Source organism: Chlorocebus sabaeus, chromosome 2 (genome assembly GCF_047675955.1).
Source record: "Chlorocebus sabaeus isolate Y175 chromosome 2, mChlSab1.0.hap1, whole genome shotgun sequence".
In the NCBI taxonomy this organism is placed as follows: domain Eukaryota; kingdom Metazoa; phylum Chordata; class Mammalia; order Primates; family Cercopithecidae; genus Chlorocebus; species Chlorocebus sabaeus.
In genome coordinates, this window is record NC_132905.1 from 8,185,446 (window position 1) to 8,206,398 (window position 20,953).

General features: G+C 42.4%; 1 protein-coding gene across 1 annotated transcript; it reads left to right on the top strand.

Annotated features, from left to right (window-relative positions):
• The first annotated feature begins 9,478 nt into the window (after positions 1–9,478).
• Positions 9,479–17,200, top strand: CBLN4 (cerebellin 4 precursor). The gene is made up of 3 exons (XM_008013590.3): positions 9,479–11,294; positions 14,309–14,425; positions 16,367–17,200. Exons 1-3 carry the CDS (start codon positions 11,004–11,006, stop codon positions 16,562–16,564), a joined length of 606 nt encoding a protein of 201 aa, XP_008011781.1. The 5' UTR covers positions 9,479–11,003; the 3' UTR covers positions 16,565–17,200.
• The last annotated feature ends 3,753 nt before the right edge of the window (positions 17,201–20,953 follow it).

Below are 20,953 nucleotides of genomic sequence, written 5' to 3' on the forward strand. Positions count from 1 at the left end.
ACCTCTTTTTCTTTGTAAATTGCCCAGTCTTGGGTATTTCTTCATAGTAGTATGAAAATGGATTAATACAGGATCTGATTTTATTGTAAAATGTAGAGCTCAGATCAGGCATGGTGGCTTATACCTGTAATCACAGCACTTTGGGAGGCCAAGGCAGATGGATCACTTAAGGTCAAGAGTTTGAGACCAGCCTGGCAACATGATGAAACCCTGTCTCTACTAAAGGTACAAAAATTAGCTGGGCATGGTGGTGCACGCCTGTAGTCCCAGCTACTTGGGAGGTTGAGGCAGGAGGATGGCTTGAACCTGGGAGGGAGACGTTGCAGTGAGCTGAGATCATGCTACTGCACTCCAACCTGGGTGACAGAGTGAGATTCTATCTCAAAAAAAAAAAAAAAAATGGAGAGCGTAAATGAGACCTACAAAAGTTACTACAAAGAAATCTGTCTGTTACAGGTCTCCTGAAATGCTCCTTAAAAGTAAAACCAAGTCCTAAAGAGGTGGCAAATTGGCAGCCCTAGAGCTATGTGTAGCCCAAAATCATGTTTAAGGTAGCCCGCAAACATTTTTGAATTACTTGCTAACATCTAAAAGTTGGCAAACAATCTGAATTTATTTTCCTATTGAAAAGCCAAGTATCTGGCATTACCGGATTCACACTGTTCACGGTGTAACAGCAGCCGGCTGCTGGAGGTGAGGCAAAGATGCTTGCTCCCTCTTTTCACAGTTGTCTTCTACTAGTGTCTCCTGTTTGGCGTCATTATCCATCTGGACTCTTATTTGCAAGCAGCAAAAGTCGACTGACAAATTTCGGTAGAAAGCGAATTTATTTAAGTGTATTCTGTGGTTCGAGAGTATCTTAGAGGACTGGAGAACTGGGTTGCAGTGAAGCAGACAGGAATGACATCCCAGCTCCTGCTGCAGCACCAGGATCACCAAGACAGATGGTTTGGCTGCGTAGCGCAGACCTCATAGCCTGCTGCACCCGCATCACTCACCCTGGATGCTTGATGCTGGTGCCTGTCCCAGACCACGAAACCTGCTGCCACCTTCCATGGTAAGGTTTCTGTGAGGTTCCTGCTCCCTCTCAGGCCTCTAATTCAACCTCTGGGGTGGGTATGTTTACGGAGCGTGGGTCATGTGCTTGTCCTCTTATGGCAAGAGAAGCTGGAAAATGAGTATCTGGTACTTGATGCTTCTTTAGTGAGAGAGGGGCTCTGCCTAATAAGAAGGAAGAACCTGCAGATGTAGGAAGGATACCAAAAAGGTGACCAAAAGGATAGGAGATGCCCACCACAGTCCCCAAAGGCATTGCAGTTTGCTACGCTTACCCAGTACGTACTAAGTCCTAATTAAATCTTGGTTGGAGTGTAAAACTGGGAACTCTAGGGAAAAAAATAGGAAGGAGGTAGAAAAGAAGAAGAAAAGCAGAGGAATCATGGAAAGGTGAAAAAGAAAAAGAATAAAATAAAGTAAAATAAAAGCAATAAAGGGGAGCAATTCAGAATATCTCTGGTCTTAAAAACCATTAGCTCTAAAACATAGTCCGTCTCTTTCCTCAATTATTTTGATTTCTCTATTTGGCCTTATGAAGACTACAAACCCATACAAAACCCCATAAAATTCATTTTGCGTGTGTGTGGTAAGGGAATATTGGGTCCAGCCCAGAAGGGCTTCAGCTCAGTCAGTTGCCAAACACCAGCTGCGTAAGTGATGATTTGATCTGTCCAAGAGGTAGTTATTTAGCCAACAGACAGATGGCCAAGAAAGTCAAGTTACTTGGTACGTTGTGTGTCATTCAGGAGGCTCTTGGCCAGCTGAAATAGCTGGAAGCCAGTGGATTCCGAAGCCATGGCCCACCCTATTAGTCTTGCTTCTGGAATCCCCCCAGTCCCAATTAGCAGCAAAGGACAAAGCAGGGCAGTTTTTGCTTCATGGAGCCTACAACCTAGCAAAGAGGAGCTACTCTGCTAACCCCAGTGGTAGATAAGAAAGTGGCTGAGCTGGTAGCTTGGCCAAAGCTAAGATACTCATAACCCAGTGTGAGGAATGTGAAAACAAGGAACAGCTGTGATAATGGGCATCCAGGGAAAGGAAGGGCTACTTACAGCACTTTTTCCAGAAGCACATTCAATTTCCAAGTAAAGAAGGATGGGTTATTATGCATCATAAATAATTGGTGAGAATTAGAGAAAACATAAGCAAATTTTTGAGACTATCTAGTTATAATTGGAAATACACTTGAAAAAGGTAGCCAAAGTTAGAATCTATGCAGCATCATTTTATTCATTACTTCACCAAACACTTAATATACCCGTACCATGTGTCAGGGACTAGCCTGGGCAACCTCTGCCCTCATTGAGCTTATTATTGGCTAGGAAGATTCTTTTAGTCAAATAAGACAAATAAATGTAACATCTCAACACTGGTAACCACTAGGAATGAAAGGCACGTAAAACTATGAGAAGATCATAGGAGAATTTAACCACTTATCATCTAATTATAATCTCATTACATTTAATATATGAAATCTAATTATAATTGAATTGCATTTAGTATATTAAATATTTTAATATGTATACATATGTGTGTAATAAAAACATATATTCCTCCACCTTGGTTTATAGTCAGTAACCTTTATTAAAAATTTTGTGATATGAAGCCTGTCTTCTTCCTCTGAACTTTGTCAGTTGCACATTATTGACATTAATTATTCTTGGAATACACTCAGTTTCTCCTCTGAATTTGTTGTCATCCACTACAAAATAATGAGTTCTGAGCATTCTAGGAGCTCCTTGTATTTTTGTTTCAACTTTTCTCATGCGGTCTAGGGAAAGACCTCTGGATATAAGACAGATATCCGGTCATGAAATCTAACCCTGTTTGTTGGCAGTAGCTTTTCAGATGCTGTATTTCCTTATCTGTAAAATGGTGGCAACAAGATCTACCTCTCACACGAGTGGTGGGAATTCAGTGAGAGAGATTATCAGCAATTGAGATTACCCCAAACAAAACAAAATGTAGTTGCATTACATTCCAGGGTTAGATTCTAAAATTAGTACACAAGGAAAAAATTTCCTAGAATCAAAACTTACCTTGAAAATCCTTTTGAAGTTCTTACCATGGTGTCTGGTACACCAGCTCTCAGAGAGCTCCCCACAGCCAGTTTTCCTTTCAGTGTCAAAACAGATTGCTGTTTCTTCGGCTGAACACCAGATTAAGTGGTTGGCTTGTTTTAGTGGCCATGTTGTAGGAAAATATTTCCCTTTAAACACTAAAATCACACTCAACGGTGCAAGATGCTCATATCTGAGAGGCAGCAGGAATGGAGCCTATCACAGCAGCAACAGCAGATCCACACTTCCCATCTCACGCTTACCAAGGACAGATGTTCACTGAATGCCCTGGCGAGGAGAGTTGCCTGTTGGACTGAAGCTGTTTTTCTCTCTTCCCGCAAACCACATGCTGCTCAAGTCAGGAAAGTTAAAACTGTCTGGGACTCTCCACAGTTGGCATACTAGCTCCTAAGATGCCCGTGTTGGCTCCTAGATATTTAACAACTGCTGCATTATTCTCTGGTATCTACTTGGCTTTCTGGATTCCTGTTTCTGTGGCGACTGTTTCTGACCAGCTGTTCTTGACTTTCTATATAATTTCCACTTTGAGGAATCCATCTATTTCCACTCAATGCTTCTTCCAGATGAGACATAATGATTGAGAGTATGGGAAGAAAGAAAGAAAAATAAAATTAAACCTGTTGTCCGTCCCCTGTAGGGAGCTCACAGACATGCCCGGTGTCTTTGCTTCATTCAAGAGCCTTAGCTGTGCATAATGAGAAGCATTGATCTATCGGCAATGGCTGGCCCTGCAAACTCGGATTTGATTATTCTCTGGGCATCTGAACCTGGATCGGCTCTCACACTTGGGCACACTTCATTTTCCCCTATTCTAATATCTGTGAGGTTAAGTGGGGCTGTTGTTTACCAATAGTTAATAGGCCTTGGCTTAGCATGCGGTGGTTTGACACCTTTAGTCATTAGTAGAGTCTACAGATTAATGATAATAATTGCTACCCTTAATTGAGCCTTTCCTGTGTGCCAGGTGCAGAGCTAAATGCTCTGCCCACATTTCCCCCACTCAGTTCTCACAAGAAGCTATGGACTGAATATGATTTTCATGATTGCCATTTTCTTGGATGAAGGAAGGTTTGTAACTTGCTGTATGGTCATGAAGCTAGTAGGAGGTAGAGCTGACTCTAAACACCCTGTTTTTAACCATAGAGCTAAAAAACCCAAATGCAAATGGACTCTTGTGGCATCACACCAATGGCATCTACAAAGTCAAAGCACCATCTGCTTCAGATTTACCTGGGTGCTGGTTAAGTAAACCTTCCCAGTTCATGGGCAGAGCCATTATCTCAGAGTAAGGCCAGAGCGTCTATGTTGGAAAGAAGCCTCCCAACTGATTCTTACAAGTAGGAGCCATTGGTTTGGACCCCACATTTAGACCATTCTTATCTATGCAACATAAATACAAGTGGCCAGGCACATATCATGCACCCAGCACTGAGCTATGGCTTTCCTGGATGCTAACATACTGTATAGAGAAAGTCAAGTTGAATAAAATGTAGCCAGAGATTTTGATAGTATGCATCAGTGTTACCCATTGCAATATAATTTTTGTTTTCTTAAATGTATACTGTGAGGCTTTCTATATCAGAGCATCTTTCTAAACTTGGAGTAAGTGATTTTTAGAGTTGGATCAATATAACAAAAGAAGGCAGATTGCTGTTCAATCAATGCCACTTTTTAAACTTTAAATTACGGAGAAAAAATGTGAACGTGATAGATCACTACTGGATGATCTACTCAGAATCCCTTTCTTTTTTAAAAAATATTTTAAATATCAATAACAATGTAGTACACAATTGCTGTGAGAACATATATAATAAGGAAACATCTGAAATACAATTAATAGTATTTCCATCGATTCCATTCCTTTAAATTTGACAAGTTATTGCCAACTTTTCATATTTTTCCTCTGTGTATTGAAAACACACATCTGTACACACTTGCAGGGAACTAACTTGGAATCACACAACACAAATTAGTCTACCTCTTGTTCTTCTTCCCTTTGCCACATATTGCTTATACTACCTTTCTAGGATTTTTCCTTTTCCCATGCCCCGCCACAATTTTCTACCCACCTCATTGCTGGGAAATCATTCGTGTGTGCAGCATAATTCTTCTTCTACAGCCAAGTTCATTGGTTTGGGATTGGGCATCTGAACCCAGATGGCCACAGTGCATCTCTTCTCCAGGATTTGGGGGCATCTCTGGGTGGATGGCTTTGTTATGTGTGAAATCTGGACATATCAGCTGCCATTTTCCCTCATGTGGGCCTCAGAGAATGGTAGACTGAAGTGAGCCAAAGAATAATGAAGATGTGCCCAGGAGAGGGAAAGAGAGAGAGGGACACACACACACACACACACACACACACACACACACACAGAGAGAGAGAGAGAGAGAGAGAGAGAGAGAGATGGGGGGCGGGGGGGAATTTTTTAGGTTCTCTCTAAGGTTTTACTACAGTCTCAAGGTTCAACTCAACACATTTCAAGATATGGCCGTTTCCACAAAGCCTTTTCTCACTGGGCTTCCATTCTTAGTAACTAAAGTAGACTTGACATTTTAAGCCCCCAACATTTCTGAAATAATTTTACTTTTCCTATCATACTCAGATCATAGTGATTAAATGTTATACTGTTTCCCTTATGAGAAATAAAAGCAATGATGTTACTTTATTCAGTAAACTTTATTTGTGCATACCTACTCTCTGCTAAATTCTGCGCTCCCAAAGAGTTACTAGTCCAGGGAAAACACAACAAATAAATCAACTAAAATCATTATCATAAACATAATGACTAGAACATGCTCAGGGTATCATGCGAAGCCAAAAAGGGGCATCAAAATCTGTCTGCAGCCACGACCAAGACGTCTCACTGCTCACTAATGTCTTAGACACGTACCTTATTTGCCAATGGGGTGAGTGGAATAAACTGTCTAGAGAAACTGTCCCAAACAATTTTCACATTCTAAAACCAATTGAAAAGTGTTTTTTACAGCATCCGTGTATTTTTTCCCACAATACCATCCTCATACGAAACAAGTCTGTCATTTGGCTGTCTCCAGAAGGAGCTAGGAAGATTTACTCAACACGACTCTGGAACTTTCCAGGCTACGTAAGTTCTCACATATTGGTTGTTCATGGAGACTTTTTCTTCTTAAGCTACTTACTCTCCCTCAAAAAAGATCATTTGCTTGGGCTGATAACTATCATTATAAAGAGCAAAGGGTAATTAAGCAACTCAGTGGACCTTTGTCTGGGTATGATGCAAGCCTCACTGCGCGCTCTCTCTCTCTCTCGATTTTCCATCTTCTGCACGATTGACCTGCGGCTGTCTCTGCTACATGATGCATGGATTCTGCTTTCATTCAAGCACAGTGAGGCCCTTAGAGCTGAATACCTTGTGTGTGTCTGTCTTTGCCTTCTTAGAAACTTTTTCTTCACAATCAGAAAATAGCTCATAGATCCTTACTGTCTTGGGCTTGCTTAAAACTTGGTTTCGCTAAAGGATGACTGGACAAGCAGTCATTGAATTTACTGACCTCAGAAGTATTGCTTTCCTATGCAAGGATAGTTTAGATTCTAATTTACTTTAAAGTTAAGCCCAGCTGCAGAGAACTGAAATGCATTTCTGCCTCATTTCTAAAGGTCTAGCAAAAAAAATAAATCCTAGGCATCAAATACAATATGGGAATCTCAGAAAGGGAAAATATTTGGGTCACAGCTAGGTCTTCTAATAGCATATTTTCAACTGGAAAAATACGAGAAAAAGAAAAAGAAAAAAGAAACAGATCTATGCTGTGGTTGGAGAGAAACTTAAACTTGGTCTTGTTTCTTTTCTCCTGGGGATGCTGGGGCTGGAGTAGGGGGTGAGGAGCAGGTGCTGCCTCCTTTCCCAAAATGTTGGTAAAGAATTTCCTACAGGAGGAGATTGGATTTGTTAGTCTTTTAGTAAGCCTTTTGTGGTATGGTTTCTGGGACAATGTTCTAACGAGGATTCTGGATGACAGGGAGCAGCATGTTACTAAAACTAGCTCAAGGGAATTGAGTTTTTATTTCAAAGACATAGGAGGATACCAAGGAACCCAAGGTTAGGAGAAAATGTTTCTGGAACTCTTGTAAGTAAGAGTTCAGAAATGGCGATTCACTATTCACTCCCTCTACTTCTCAGAAATGCTTATGCTCCAGAATTGGCTTCTTTCTACAAGTGTGGCCAGTCCTCTGGTTTATTCCAATACCTCTTCTGCTTCAGCTTGCAGGTGACTCCTACATGGCCACATCAGTTTGGGAGACTACAGACCTTTTCTCTGCAACATGTAGTGCTTACTGGAAGCTATCTCCATGTCTCATTAAGATTGTAGAGAGAAAATCTGGCAGCCCCAAGTCATCTGGCCAAGTTGGGCCATACAAGTCTTGGACTTCTGGTATCAAATGCATTGACAGTCCTAGAACCCAGGGGCTATTCGTGTTTAATCAACTGTTGTGGGAATAAAAGTCAGGACCCTCTGAACATCAGATAATTTCTCTTAGCAGGGGCCCACAGAAAACACTGTGTTCCTCATCTTCAGAACACTTTGAATAACAGAACATCCTTTAGTAAGGAACCAAGACCCTTATCCCCAATTACTGAGGAGGCTTTGATTTTAAATTTTACTGAGAGAGACTCATTTAAAGCAGTTTACACTATAATATGAATGATAATTACCTTCTATCAGGAAGCATTCAGTCATTTCTCAATCAGTTATTGAGTCTTTACTATGGTCACTATGCAGATTTTGGGACTAAAAATGAATATTTTTGGTGAGAGAAGGAACAAGTTTCTTCAAATCTCAGTTCTTCCTGGCAGGAAGTGCCTGGATAAGAAAAGGATGTAGACAGAATATATTGGAATTGGTGAGGAAGATAGCTTATTTTCTATTAAACAATTCAACAGTCTTTTAGTCTTCTTTTTTTTTTCTTTTTTTGTCAAACTTCTCCCAGCCTGAAATTGAACAACCAAAGTTCTAGTTATTCAACAACTGACCCAGACAAGGAAGGTGGGGTGCTTACCCCTACAGGAAATAAAAGGAACTAGATTAAACTCAGCACCCGCCCTCAAAAGACTGCATCAAATGAGAAGAAATTGCGCTGTTACCCAGGCAGACATCCCTGAAAGCTAGAAGAGAGTTACAAAGTGCAGAGCGGGATCAGGTGAAGATTGTGCTGGGCTTAGGGTGGGGCATCAAAGCTGGGTAAATGGTGACCATCTTTAGAAGGCACTAGTTCACCTTGTTTGGTTGTAGCTTAGATTGGCAACATTCGACGTTTTAACAAATAGCATGGCACTAGCACCTGCCAGTCAGAACTGATACTGGCCTGTAGTCTCAGCTACTGGGGAGGCTGAGGTAGTAGAATCGCTTGAGCCCAGTAATTTTGAATCCAGCCTGGGCAATATAGCGAGACCACCCCCTACCCCAAATAAAATCATAAAGTCAAAACACCTGATACTGGCCCCACTGGAGCAGAATCTGAAGGCCCGTGTGGCACCAAGTATTAACACTTCAGTTGAGAGATTATAGGGAGGTGAGGGTCACGGTATTCCTCGTAGTGTCTTCAATTTTAACAGTTGGAGCTAGTGCTTATACCTCAATGCCAGGCCCTTCTGAAGGAAGGGAAAAAGGCTGGAGACGAGGTTCACCTTATGTTGTGGAGGGCTGGAATGCCACGCTCATGAGAGCATCCTTCAGTCAGGAAGGAATGGGAGTCGTCCATCCCAAGGACCTCCCTCAACAAACATCCCGTCCATTCATAACTAGCCAATGCAATTTTAGGAGTTCCGAATGCCTGGAGGGGATACTGTTTTTTTTTAAATTTATTTATTATTATTATACTTTAAGTTGTAGGGTACATGTGCATAACGTGCAGGTTTGTTACATATGTATACTTGTGCCATGTTGGTGTGCTGTACCCATCAACTCGTCATTTACATCAGGTATAACAAAGACACCGTACGGTGTCTGCCCTCTGGCAGCTGGAAGTCTAGAAGAAATTGAAGAAGGGGCGCCATGACCACAAAGCATCACAGAAGTGGAAAGCTGGCGGGGTAGGGTAGGGAGGACCTTAGTTAACGCCGCGCAGCCCTCTCAGAGAGGGTTAGTGACTGGGTCAAGTTCACACAGCCGGGTCCAGACAGAGACAAACCTTCCTTCCCTGTGGTAGCTGCGTAAGAGGAAGGGAACTCTTGCAAATCAGAGGCCAAGATGGCAGTGGAGTGGTACAGGGGGCGGGAGGCGCATCCAAAGGGGAGAAAAATGCTGTATTCTTAGTGGGTTTGGCTTTATTTTATTTTTTTTTTAATTGTTGTTGGCACGGTTTCGGAGGACTTATTCTTGCTGAGTTAACTCCCTCTCTCACTCTTTTTTTGGCCATGCCTGGGGAGGATTCGCGGTGTTGGGGGAAGGCGCGCCCCTGCGGCTTCTGAGGCTCATCTTCCCGGAGCGGAAGGAAGGAATCAGGCACCTCCTCCCAGCCGCCCCCACCGACTCTAGTCCGCCCCGAGGCTTCCCTGAGCTCGCCAGGCCCCAGGGCTGTGTGGGGCGGGCTCCCGGCCAGGAGCGGTCGGGACGCCCGCCGTTCCCCAGGTTTGGGGCAGCGCGCAGCGCGGATCCGCGGCGGCTCATCCATCTTCGCGACCCTGCCTGGCAGCGCCGCGCTCCGCTCGGAGGGCACTCGGCGGCAGAGTCCCGCGATAGGGAGGGGCGAGGGGACCCGCCGCCCCCTCCGCCGATCCAGATCGAACAGGAGAGAGCGGGCGCCGAGCTGGTGCCCTCGCAGGGTTGTGGGCTCCTCTCTGGGCACACACCCTTTACGCCACGCGCTCTCAGGGGCTGAGTGGCCTCGAACCTTGCCAATCAGCAGTGCTGGGCACCCCGCTTGCTCTGGGGTGCGTTAAACGTCAGGAGAGAGCTGCTCAGATGGGGTCACCAGACACCTTCTCTCCCTTTTCCCGGAGCCCGCGGGTTGCGCGATAAGCCAACCCCAGCCGGACGCTGCGCTCCTATAAATAGAGCGCGTGTGCCCGCTTCGCGCTCTCCCAGCTGCGCACGAGGAACGAGAAAGTTGTGCGCAGGGACTCGGGGCGGGAGGCCAGGCAGGAGAGGACCCCGCCGGACCAGCCGCCCTGCACGCTGCGCCCGGCGCCCTGGACCTGATCCTGTGAATCTGCGCTTTCTGTGCGAGAGACCTGGCTAGCCGCTGCCTCCCTCCCTACCTCTGGGTGACACCAGGTTTGGGGGAATTTTTGACCAAGCGAAAGTGGGAGTCCCTGGCGTCCTGGCCATGAACACAGCCTCACGTTCTTCTCAGCCTGGGAAACACCTTCTGCCTCTGTAACTCGTCCCTGCCGCAAGCCAGACAGGACTGGCACCCGCGCCGCTGGGCAACCGCCACCCTTGTGGCTTCTCTTTGAGTCCTCTCTTTTTGTTCCTGCTCCGTGGTTTACCTGGTGGTGCTTGAGTTTGGGGTGAGAATTTATTATTATTTTTTTGCTTTGAGGTGTGAATGTGAGGGTTTGATGACTTTTAGATGTCTAGGAACAAGATCGGGTGCAGGGGCCCCAGGCAGGGCTGATTCTTGGGTGGAGGAGGGTAGGGTAAGGGGTTCTGCATGAGCTCCTTAAAGGACAAAGGTAACAGAGCCAGCGAGAGAGCTCTAGGGGAGACTTTGACTTCAAGCCACAGAATTGGTGGAAGTGTGCGCGCCGCCGCAGGCGCCGTCGCTCCTGCAGCGCTGTCGACCTAGCCGCTAGCATCTTCCCGAGCACCGGGATCCCGGGGTAGGAGGCGACGCGGGCAAGCACCAGCGCCAGCCGGCTGCGGCTGTCCACACGGCTCACCATGGGCTCCCGGCGCCGGGCCCTGTCCGCGGTGCCGGCTGTGCTGCTGGTCCTCACGCTGCCAGGGCTGCCCGTCTGGGCACAGAACGACACGGAGCCCATCGTGCTGGAGGGCAAGTGTCTGGTGGTGTGCGACTCGAACCCGGCCACGGACTCCAAAGGCTCCTCTTCCTCCCCGCTGGGGATATCGGTCCGGGCGGCCAACTCCAAGGTCGCCTTCTCGGCGGTGCGGAGCACCAACCACGAGCCATCCGAGATGAGCAACAAGACGCGCATCATTTACTTCGATCAGGTCAGACCCGGGGGGACGCGAGCACCTAGGGGGCGGGCGGTCTCCAGGCACCTCAGCCCGAGGCTGCCTGCCCAGGCTAAGCTGGACCGGTTGGGAAATGGGGAATCATGTGAAGCACTCACCTTCCCAAATATGCCTGGGTCTGAAACTTGTACTGTCTCTCTTCCTACCCCTCTCACCAGCCCCGGCTCCTATTCCTTCCGGGCCCCTAAAAGAGGCTGCTCCGACCCGAGGGGAGAGGCTTGGGCAGCGAGAGCTCAGGGCAAGTTTCGAGCAACAGGTCGGCGGGAGCCGAAGGGCACCTGGTCCCTGGACGTCGTGATCTATTGACCAGATCTTGGTCCCCTGGCTCAGACTCCTCTACGGGTGCCGCTGAGGCTGCTCCCTGGGTACCTTTGCGGGACAGGATAAATGTTTGATTTGTTTCTCCCAGGTAGAGAAGCTTCTCTCCAAAGAGAGCCCCGGGCTTCCACACTCTGCAGAGATCGGGCTGGTGGCAGCGGAGGCCGGGAGGGCAGGGCTGGGGGTCAGATCTCGCTTGCAGGTTCCACTGTTCTTGTGCCAGGCGCCGCTGCCACTGCCGCTGCCTCGGAGTAGGCAGCAAACCCTTCTCTGGTACTTAGAGAAAAGTTGCGGAGGAGGGAAGGAAAAGGAATTTGGCAACTGTGCTGAGCTCCCGTAGGAAAGCCCTTGGGAGCCGGTTCTCGCTTCCTGGGCTCCTGTCCTTTCAGAGAATTGCAAATAACTGGGGAAAGACGGACTTTGAGGTTGATGAGAGTAGGGGAAGAACTGACGGAAGCTGTAGCTGCTGTTTAGCGACCTGGTGCTCCGTGTTTGGCATGATGAAAAACCCCAGGATATCAGCTTACATTTAGCAAGGGGTCTTAAGGAAAAAAACTGTCCTGGGAGTTTTAACTTCAGCCCCAACAGTATCTAGAGTCTTTTTAAATTCCAAAATCACAGTTCACAGTTGTATGCAAAGCTACAATGTGCAGGGGGCACAGGTTAAGTGGTGCTGCAGGATGTGCCAGGGAAAGCACGAGGTGACATCTGTATTCCTTGCTTAATTTTTCCTAACTAATGCACCCTCCAGCTGGCCAAAGACAGAGAATGCCTCTCTAGGGGCTTAGTATTTGATAGCCATCATTTTTAAAGAATTAAGTAGCCCCATTTGGGGTTTCGGTGCAGTATTTTCCATCTTGATGGAAATAAAGTCTAGCACCACCCCTAGTTTGTATTTCAACGCTTTAATTAAATGTTGGAATACTATGGGCATTGCACTATCCTCTATACAGGGTGTTCTTTTCAATGACCTTTCCATCAGTTAGAAGAGGAAAAGGGTTTGTTCTTCTGTTCAGCGAGCCCTGCATCTTAGAGACAAGAAGACACATTTAGTTATAAATCTTGATGTACCTGGATGCTGCAATTACAAATATAGAGTCAACATCCAGTTTTACAGGTAGCCAACACTCATTAGCTATTTTTCATTATTGCTAGTGAATTATGCTACTTGTATCTGAATCAGGAAGTTACCGCTAAGCACCTCAAATTATTTTAATTGTGCTTGAAAAAAATTTCCTTGCAAAGCCTCTGTTGGGGATTACTGCACAGCTGGTGACTTGTTGAAAGACCATCTATCATCAGGTCACAAAAAAATCTGATGCTCAGTTGGAAGAAGGCAAAATCTCAGAATGAAATTACACACGTACATGTATTTTAAGTTAGGTGTTGACACTGGTACATCTGCTTGACTGTCGCTACATTTTGGTATGTTGCCCAGAGGTAATAGGACATTTTTAGGGAATTATGCAAGAGGCTTGCAAGTGTGTTAATATTGGCAAGAATGCAGTGTTTGAAGGAGATAGTAGCAGATTGTCATTGATATATGAGAAGTTTATCTTTTTAGGGACATCTTATTATTTCCGAATGCCACTTACAGGCGTATTTCTTGGAGAGAAATGGAAGAAACCCTAGTTATTTTAACAACCTCCTCTATCCCAATCCCTCTTTCTCATAGAAGGAGATTTACCCATGTGACATTGCGAATTTAGCTTAAGAGGTCACTTATTAAAATTTAGAGTTAATTTTATAACCAATAGAACTTGGCTGAATATTTTGGAATACAAAATGCATTGTTGCTTTCTTGGGAAACAGTTTCTATTTTCACTTTTGAATCTTGAACTTCAAATAAAGAGCAGATGATTGAGAGGAGGTTAATGGATAGCCCTGGCAGGAACAGGGAAAGCCACCTATTTCACAGTTCATCCTTCTTTATGCTCTCCTCTTTGGCAGCCCCCAAGGGCTGACTCATTGCCACATTGTTGTAATTAAGGCCTAGCTGGCATAGTAATGAAAAAAAAAAAAATGGCCACAGATCTTAGGAGAGGGGCGGCTCAGAGAAGGGCCAGGCATTCAGATCACTTTTTGTACCAGCTCTTCAGTGTCAAGGATTATGGCACATGGTGGAGGGGTACCCGTGCCTCTGAGGTGTGTCCAGGGATGCTGCGGAGAGCTCACAGATGCTGATTGGCTGGCTTGGAAACGTCACCTCTGGACATTGCAAAGGCTTGTAGAAGGTGGGAATGTAAACACATGGCAGATGCCTTTTATCCATTTCTCAAGGTAAAGCTAATATTTATAAGCCCTCAAATGTTAGCTCGATGTTTCCAGAGCGATTGGGCCTTGCTGGAAATTGAGACATGAATACAAAGCAGTTACTTTATTTATTCTTATATCATTTAAAAGACAGAAGAACCTTCCAATATTCAAGTCAATTTTCCAAATCAGTTAAGAGGAAAGAAATAGAACTAGATGTTTTATTTTCTATGATTTATTAAGCTAGTTGCCAAGAATGGATGAATGAACAAAAGAAAAAAGGAAAGAAAGAGGAAGGAAGGAATGAAGGAAGGAGGGAAAGAAGGAAGAGGAGAGGAAGAAAGTGAGAGGAAGAAAATTCATTTTAGTTACAGAAGAAAATATAATAACTTATTGTTATTTATTATTTTTATTTGTAGATCCTGGTGAATGTGGGTAATTTTTTCACATTGGAGTCTGTCTTTGTAGCACCAAGAAAAGGAATTTACAGTTTCAGTTTTCACGTGATTAAAGTCTACCAGAGCCAAACTATCCAGGTGTGTGTTTTGACCCCTTCCATCCATACTCCCAACCAACTGTGCTTATCTTTAGTGGGTTATGTATTTAAGTATTTATCCAAAGTTGTCTTTCCACAATAGACATAAACAGCCATCTTTATCATTTATTTTAAAACCTTAATTTCTGATATTTTTCTTTGTAACATCCATTAAGATGTGACAAAAAGCATATAGAAAAATAAACAATTGAAGTTATTACCTTAATAACAATCAAACATTTTTTTAAAATCCATGGTTTAGTAAAAATTCAGTGACACAAATCTCTTTGTAAGATCATGCTTTCATTTAATGCATGTACAAAAATTATTTGAATTTGTAAGAAAAAAAAACTTGTAAGACGAATAGAGCTTTTCAAGTACATACTAAATAAATAAAACATTTGCTATTTTTTAAAATTATGAGATACAGCTAATGAGTAAGAATAAGTCTATGAAGGAGCAACTATTCAAAATACTTTTTTAAGAAAGGGTGTTCTATGCATATGCTTGAGTTTATCCTCAGTTACTCTGATGCTAGTGAATTCTTACCAATTGCAGTTCCACAGTTAAAAATATATTTTGTATTCTGCTTTCTAAGACAATGGGCTTGACCTTACACTCAAAAGCAACAGCGGAGCTAGTTCCAACAATATTCCAATATGCTAATACCAAATATGCTAATACCAAATGACACAAATACATGTGTATGGAATTCTAGGATAACCTTTTATCTTATGCTCAGTATTTATGTTATACATTATGTCAATGTGAATGGTAGATTACTCACTTATCTATTAATACTTTTACATGTCCTAGTAAATGGATGAATGGATCAGCCTCAGATTTAAGTTATTCCATATGACTTCTAACCTAAAAAAAATCTAGAAAATAAACTAACTTCCATGGAAAAGCTTTTCCCAACCTCCAGTATTTAGAAATGTATGCAATGCTTGACACAGTGTAATCAAAATTGTAGAATAGAAAATAGTTAATACAGTTTTGAGTTGATTCTAATTATCACTAAAATCTCTAGTGATAGTGGTGATTATTATTTTTTATTTTTTGGTTTTCCTCTGAGATAGGGTCTCATTCTTTCACCTAGGCTGGAATGCAGTGGCACAACCATTGTTCACTGCAACCTCAAACCCCTGAGTTTAAGCGATCCTCTTGCCTCAGCCTTTTGAGAAGCTAGGACTACAGGTGCATGTGACCAACCAGGCTAATTTCTAAATTTGTTGTTTTGTTTGTTTTAGAGATGGGGTCCTGCTATGTTGCCCAGACTGGTCTTGAACTCCTAGCTTCAAGTGATCCTCCTGCCTTGGTCTCCCAAAGTGTTGTAATTACAAGCATGAGTCACTATGCCTGGCCTGATGATTATTTTTAATGCTTGTTTCCCATCAGGGAAAACAGAAAAAGAAATCAACACACACAGACACACGAATACACACACTTCATTATTTCAAATGATTTTCAGTAGTATGCATGTTACAGCTGCACAAAAACTCGCAAGGATGTTGGTAGGATTGGGTTGTATCTGGGTTTCTTAGGTCAGTGGGTACAAGGTCTCTTTTACAAATGTACTGGGAAGCCACAAGCCTGCTTTATTTCCAAAAGATTGTTGTTGGGTGGAAGAGGTAAGTAAAGCAGTAAGCTTAATTTATGTGCTGAAGGGAAGCTAGTTTTCACTAGGTTGCTCTCCATAGATGTTATTCTTTTGTAGGAATTTAAGGAAATTCCAATGAGAAAAAAAAAAAATTTAAATCAGTTCAGCAGACATGCAAAGTATGGCCCCCACAATTGGCTAATTTGAAAGGAAGGGAATATATTTCCTGAACATCAGGTATTTTACTGGGACTGTCATCTTAGACATTATTTATTCTCTCCAGTAGATGTTTTGACTTTAAAGAGAACTTTTCAATTATTATTATTTTTCTTCTTCTAGGTTAACTTGATGTTAAATGGAAAACCAGTAATATCTGCCTTTGCGGGGGACAAAGATGTTACTCGTGAAGCTGCCACTAATGGTGTCCTACTCTACTTAGATAAAGAGGATAAGGTTTACCTAAAACTGGAGAAAGGTAATTTGGTTGGAGGCTGGCAGTATTCCACATTTTCTGGCTTTCTGGTGTTCCCCCTATAGGATTCAATTTCTCCGTGGTGTTTATCCAGGTGAGGGATGACTCACTCCTGAGTTACTGGAAGATCATTTTTTCATCATTGGATTGATGTCTTTTATTGGTTTCTCATGGGTGGATATGGATTCTAAGGATTCTGGGCCTGTCTGAACCAATACAAAATTTTACAGATTATTGGTGTGTGTCTGTTTCAGTAGATTTGGATTGGGACTCTAAGCAGATAATACCTATGCTTAAATGTAACAATCAAAAGCTGTCTGCAAGATTTATTCTGAATTTCATTTCCCAGGATTACTAAATTCGTTACAGATGTGGAATTTTATTTGTTTAGTTTTAAAAGACTGGCAACTGGGTCTAAGCATTAGAAAACTCTAAAGTTCTGACTTCAATCAACGGTTAGTGTGATACCGCCAAAGAACTGTATACCGTGTATTGATTACATTTGTTTTTATTCCTCTGGAATTAGTTTGTTTGGTTCTTGTAAAAAACTGGGAATTTTTTTTTTCAGTAACTGGCATTATGTGTTCTCTTAAAACAAGGTAATGAATGGCTTGCCCACAAATTTACCTTGACAATGATATCATCAACATGACTTATCTCAAAAAAAAAAAAAAAAAGAATCCTTCATAGTTGTATTTTAATTGTATATGTGAAAGAGTCATATTTTCCAAATTATATTTTCTAAGAGGAAGAATAGATCATAAATCTGACAAGGAAAAAGTTGCTTACCCGAAATCTAAGTGCTCAATCCCCGAGCCTCGGCAAAATAGCTCCCCTCTGAGGGAAATCTTACACTTTATTGCTCAACTTTAATGAAAATGATTGATAATAACCACTTTATTAAAAACCTAAGGTTTTTTTTCCTTAGACATGACCACTTTATTAACTGGTTGTGGGATGCTGTTGTTTCTAATTATACCTATTTTTCAAACCTTCTGTTGTATTTGGAGTATCATCTGGTTTTGCCTTAACTCTTTAAATTATATATATTTATCTGTTTAGCTAATATTAAATTCAAATATCCCATATCTAAATTCAGTGCAATATCTTATTTTGTCTTTTGTATAGGTCATATGAATTCATAAAATTATTTATGTCTGTTATAGAATAAAGATTAATATATGTTAGTTGAATTGTTTTTTTTCTTTCTGTTTTGGAAGTATGTATTCTACATGATTTATTTCCTCTTACTTTGTCTCTTCCTAACCCTTTCTTCCTTCTTTGCTCCTTTTTTCTTTCTTTCTTCCTTCTTGCCTTCCTTTCATCCTTTCATTCTCTCATTTCTTTTTTCCTGAAGTTTAAGAAGAAAAGCTTTCTGAATTTTCAGGTAATGTCCTCTGAGCTGATATACGAAATCTTTACTGTGTTTAATTTGTTCAAATGTAGGAATTGCAAGCTTGCCAAAAGAGAATCAATGAACTTAGTAAACTCTTCTTTCAGAAGGGATGGTTGTTAAAAAGTTAAAAAAGATCCCCTAAAATATCAGGAGGATGCTCAAGGTATGAATGAGTAGTGATGAGTTTAAAGACCAATATTTTCATACTGAAGATTTGAGGAAAAGTTCTGCCCTTTTTTCAACACTAAAAGACAAACAGAGGATCACAGGCCTCTTCTTAGGAGGAATTATTATTACACCTGCCTTGTTTGGAGATTTGGCTTAATTTCCTGGTCTTTAGTCTACTAAAACAATTTTGGGGCGTGGGTCAGGAGGCTTTTGTACTTAGTGGCAACAAGCAAGGTGTTACAGGGAGACACATGCAGGCATGTCTTCCAGTATAATGGTGTTAATTGCCAAGTCAAAATATTCATTCATCACCAGGAAGACTCCTCTTTCTCTGAAAAAAATTATCTGCAGATGCTGGCAATGGATCCTCAATGTTTTGCTTGGCAAGTTGTCTTCTGCTGGCTTCCTGTCAAAAACCTTTCCTCCTGTGTGATTTTATAATGTAAAAAAAAAAAAAAAAAAAAAAAAAAAAAAAAAGGATTGTGCAGAGAAACTAAATAAAAGGGGCATTTTCTAAATGTGAGTGGAATTCTCTTTAAATGGACCTGCTCTAATGTAGACTTCCACCGGGTTCTCTGTGTGCAGAATTTGTATGTATGCATTGCAACGGGTGAATCCTGCTTGAATAAATACAGTTGGCCCTCCATGTCCGCAGGTTCTGCATCTGAGATTCAACCAACTGAATATCAAAAATATTTGGGAAAAAAAATAAAAACAATGTAACAGTAAAAATAGTACAAATAAAAACCAACATAGTATAACAACTATTTACACAGCAGTACATTGTATTAGGCATTATAAGTAATCTAGAGATGATTTAAAATATAATTTACATAGATTATGTGCACATAATACTATGCCATTTTTTATAAGGGATTTGAGCATCTGCAGATTTTGGTGACCTCAGGGGGTTCTGGAACTAATTCCCCGCAGGTACCAAAGGATGGCTATAGACTATCAGTCATTGTTTTGGCAAAATGGCCCCAAAGTATTTAAATTACCAATAGAAACCTATGATGAGAGAGAGAAAGTTCGGTGACTATCAAAACAGATCAATCCAGAAATGTTTTTTATAAACATGATTGTGGCCGTCCTTTGGGGTTTGCCCCTTTTTAATTGATTTTTTTCTGAACATAAAAGAAAATTGGCAAAGGGCTTGTCTCTAATTCCTAAGCTTTAGTGTACATATTTTTAAACACAAAATCCATTTGAAACTTTCAAGAGAACTCCATTTGAAAAGGCACTGGGGCCGTGGCTATAAAATGTGGAACGAAACCTGCCTTAGTGTGTCCCAGGTGGAGAGATGAAGTGCGAATGAGATCCTGAGATACACACTCTAAGCTGGTTCTAGAAAGTGAGAGCCACCACTGAACACAGTGGCTGGAAAAGATAAGACTGAGGGAGAGAATAAAAGCTATACAAGGACCGCGCGCGGTGGCTCACGCCTGTAATCCCAGCACTTTGGGAGGCCGAGGCGGGCAGATCACGAGGTCAGGAGATAGAGATCACGGTGAAACCCTGTCTCTACTAAAGACACAAAAAATTAGCTGGGCGAGGTGGCGGGCGCCTGTAGTCCCGGCTACTTGGGAAGCTGAGGCAGGAGAATGGCGTGAACCCGGGAGGCGGAGCTTGCAGTGAGCAGAGATCTCACCACTGCGCTCCAGCCTGGGCGACAGAGCGAGACTGCGTCTCGAAAAAAAAAAAAAAAAAAAAAAAGCTACAAGGCACAGAAGGATTTGGCCAGGATGCATGGATTTTGGACAGACATAGGATGGAATCCTACAATATTTATTTGCCAGCTCTGTGACCTTGGGCAGGTTCCTTCATCTCTCTCAGCTTTAGTTACTTCATTTGCAAACAGCAGGTAGTTGGTTGTTACCATGAAATAAGACATGTGAAGAGCACACAGTAGGAGCTCAACTAAGGGCCTACTGTGATTACTAAAATTTAGAGGTCTAATACGGGTCAAGCAGGAAATAGACCTGCAGGAAGGCATTAAGATTGGCGTGAGGAAGGGAAGAAAACTAAATTTGAGTAGGATACATTAAAGAGAAGGAGGCAGTGGTGTCAGAAGTAGTTCCAGAAATGGAGCCAGATGCTCCCTGCGTATTCTATGACTCGAAAATGTTTTCAGAAATTGCTGGGTCCACAAAAATGCTAATTGAACACAGTATTTGCATTGGCTCTATCTGCTTTTGTCAATGCCAGCACCATCCCTTTCTTAGATGGTCCCTACCTCCTTTGACTCTTCCTTGATCTATTGATCAACAAATGCAAGCAATTGTCTGTAGCAAGCAGTTTCTTCCTGACAGAAACTCATGAAAACAAAACTGAAGGAAATAAAGAGCTTGTACATAGGATATCACTGATTCTAATAGCTTTCCAGACGTTTTCTGCGATCCCAGATTCTATTAGACCCTGATTGTCTAATTAGATTTGTGTTTTAGTTTTTTCCTTTTTTTTTTTTTCTGACTTAAGGTTGTTTCCCCTTCCTTTCTGGATAGTTGGATAGCTGCATGTTTTCATTTTGCTTCTTTACTTATTATTATTATTATTATTATTATTTTGAGGCAGGTTCTTTCTGTGTTGCCTAGGCTGGAGTGAATATGGCCCACTGTAGCCTTGACCTCCTGGGCTCAAGAGATCCTCTTGCCTCAGCCTCACAAGTAGCTGGGACCACAGGGGCACACCACTACACCCAGCTAATTTTTTTTTTTTTTTTTTTTTAAGATCAGGGTTTTGGTATGTTGTCCAGGCCAGCCTTGAAGTCCTGGGCTCAAGTGATCCTCCCATGTTGGCCTCCCAAAGTGCTGGGATTATATGCATATTTTCTTTTAGCCTCTACTTTTTAGCAAGTTACTATTTAAATCTTGATATAAACATCTTAGCT